Below are 2230 nucleotides of genomic sequence, written 5' to 3'. Positions count from 1 at the left end.
AGTGATTTTCATTTCCATCTCAATTTTCATCTTTTGAAGATGTGTAGCCTTTTGTTGGCGAGGAGTTTTGGGGTTGTAGCCTATGCTATTTTGTGGTTTTTTGTTATTTTGGATCACAAATATGGGTGTGATGTTCATAGTTTTATATGTTGGTTACCACCCTATTCATTACTTTTATTTTGCATTAGTTGGTGATGATGTTTGTGAGAATTGGCTTGGTTGCATTGAAGATCGATGTAATTATTTTGATAATATTGATATCGTGTGATGAAATTTTATTTATTGGATTGTGAAAATGAAAATGAATATGATTGTTGGAGATTATAGGAGGTTATGAAAATAGAATTAATTAAAAAATAATAATTATATATAAAAATAAAAAATAATAATATTTTATTATTATAGAGAGTGTGATAACTAATCTAATGTAGACTTTAAATTTTGAATGGTTAGCTAAAAATAAAAAAGTTACATATTCTTCAAAATTTGAAGAATAAAATAACCAATCTAATGCCAATACTCTTAATATCCCAAAACTTCAGATGATGTTCAAATCTTTTCAACCAACCTAATAATTATACAATGGCTCTTCAATTATAAAGATCCCACTGTAAATCATCCAATTCAAAATGCCTCTCGAAGAAGATCAATCATAGATTTTTGGTTCGGTTAGTCAAAGTTCAGCACCTCTGATTATTTAGTAGAATACATTCAAAACACACACCTTTTAACAAGCCAATTAGAGGTTAAGTTTGACTAATATTGGTGATCAGAAAACTTTCTCAATTTTCTTTCGCATGCATTGGAGGAAAAACAATGGATATTTTTATTAGAGATGGGGTTCCAACGCTGACCCGCCCCACAGGGCAAGACACTGGCGGGGGAGGGGAGGGGGCTATCCCACACCGTATAATACAAGTAGCACTCCTAATTTTTATGCTTTAGGTAAAAAAAAATATAAAAAAAAAAATTTACAAAATGATATGATTTGAAAAGGCAAAACAATCATTTAATTTGTTTCTTCCAATGCTTTCATATTTACACACAAGATTATACCAAATTCATTCAGCTATGAAAAGCAGTTGCCATGAACAAGTAATTCACAGTTTCCAATCTGTACATCCAAAGGAAAACAAAAGAGATTGATTTTTATTTTTCTATAAAAAACCATTACTTGATTGATTTTCCTTCATGCTTGCTCAGCACAGCGTTGATCACTGAAGCATCCATTCTTGCTGATTCTTGCTTCACCCATTGAACAACCCTCTCAGCTTCCCTACTAACCCTCTCCTCCTCCTTCAATGCCTTCTTCATCCTCCTTTCTTGTTCGTCAACAGAGAAGGTGCTTAAATCAGATAAAATCTCATCCTTCTGTTCCCAGTCTCTGTCCTCCATGTTTGCTCCTGCAACCCCTTTGCTACTGCTCTTCTGCAGATCATTCTTCTTGGTGGAGAAACAAAAGCAACATGCTGTTCTTTGGGGAGACTCTGACCCCATCAGCAAAAACAAAAAATAAAAGAAAAAAGTTATCAGAATTTGATGGTCGGTATCAAGAATAGACAACCCAGATCATGTTTAATTCCTTTTAATTAAAACATGGATTTGTCTGAGGTTTTCTAACTTTTACATCTATCTATCTCAACACCTCTCAAGCTGCCCTTGAAGAGCTTGCTTGTAAGACTTTGCAATGATCAGAAACATAAAGAGTTGTGAATGGAAACGTCATCAATCTGACCCGAAGGAAGTAGTCTAATAATGGAGACTCCGCAATATTCGACTGTTTAGGTTTTTTTTACTGTGATATGATCGACTATTTTTTTAATTTTTTTAAAAAATATTAAACACGTCGCAATTTATTTTATATATTCAAAACACAAATCTTAACCTATTTATATTCAAACACATTTCAGGAATCCATAAGACCAAAAGGTTTTTTTATCTCATCATTACAATATTTTAAAATTTTCACACAAAATATAATAAATAATTAAAATTTTTAAATCTCAAAATAATAATAATATTAAAAAAAATATTTTAATAATATTTTATTTAATTTTTAACTTTTATCTAAAATTATTTTATTTTATCTCATTATTTAAATTATAATATTATTATTTATAAATCAATTCAAATAAATAGCCGCAACATCCAAATGAAACCTAATCTCTTATTTTCAGCGTCACTTTCAGTTTTAGCCACTCAAATAGTTAATTGCTAGGGGAAAAAAAAG

The 2230-nt window shown here is 30.7% G+C and overlaps 1 protein-coding gene across 1 annotated transcript; it reads right to left on the bottom strand.

Annotated features, from left to right (window-relative positions):
* Positions 1 to 1050: 1050 nt before the first annotated feature.
* Positions 1051 to 1718, bottom strand: LOC108986424. The gene has a single exon (XM_018959036.2). It carries the CDS (start codon positions 1495 to 1497, stop codon positions 1171 to 1173), a length of 327 nt encoding a protein of 108 aa, XP_018814581.1. The 5' UTR covers positions 1498 to 1718; the 3' UTR covers positions 1051 to 1170.
* Positions 1719 to 2230: the final 512 nt, after the last annotated feature.

Source organism: Juglans regia, chromosome 2 (assembly GCF_001411555.2).
Source record: "Juglans regia cultivar Chandler chromosome 2, Walnut 2.0, whole genome shotgun sequence".
NCBI lineage: Eukaryota > Viridiplantae > Streptophyta > Magnoliopsida > Fagales > Juglandaceae > Juglans > Juglans regia.
This window is presented reverse-complemented; position numbering and strand designations above follow the sequence as displayed.

What these genes read in the sequence shown, in the direction of transcription:
- LOC108986424 (XM_018959036.2), bottom strand. Translation starts at nt 1,497, where the DNA reads ATGGGGTCAGAGTCTCCCCAAAGAACAGCATGTTGCTTTTGTTTCTCC.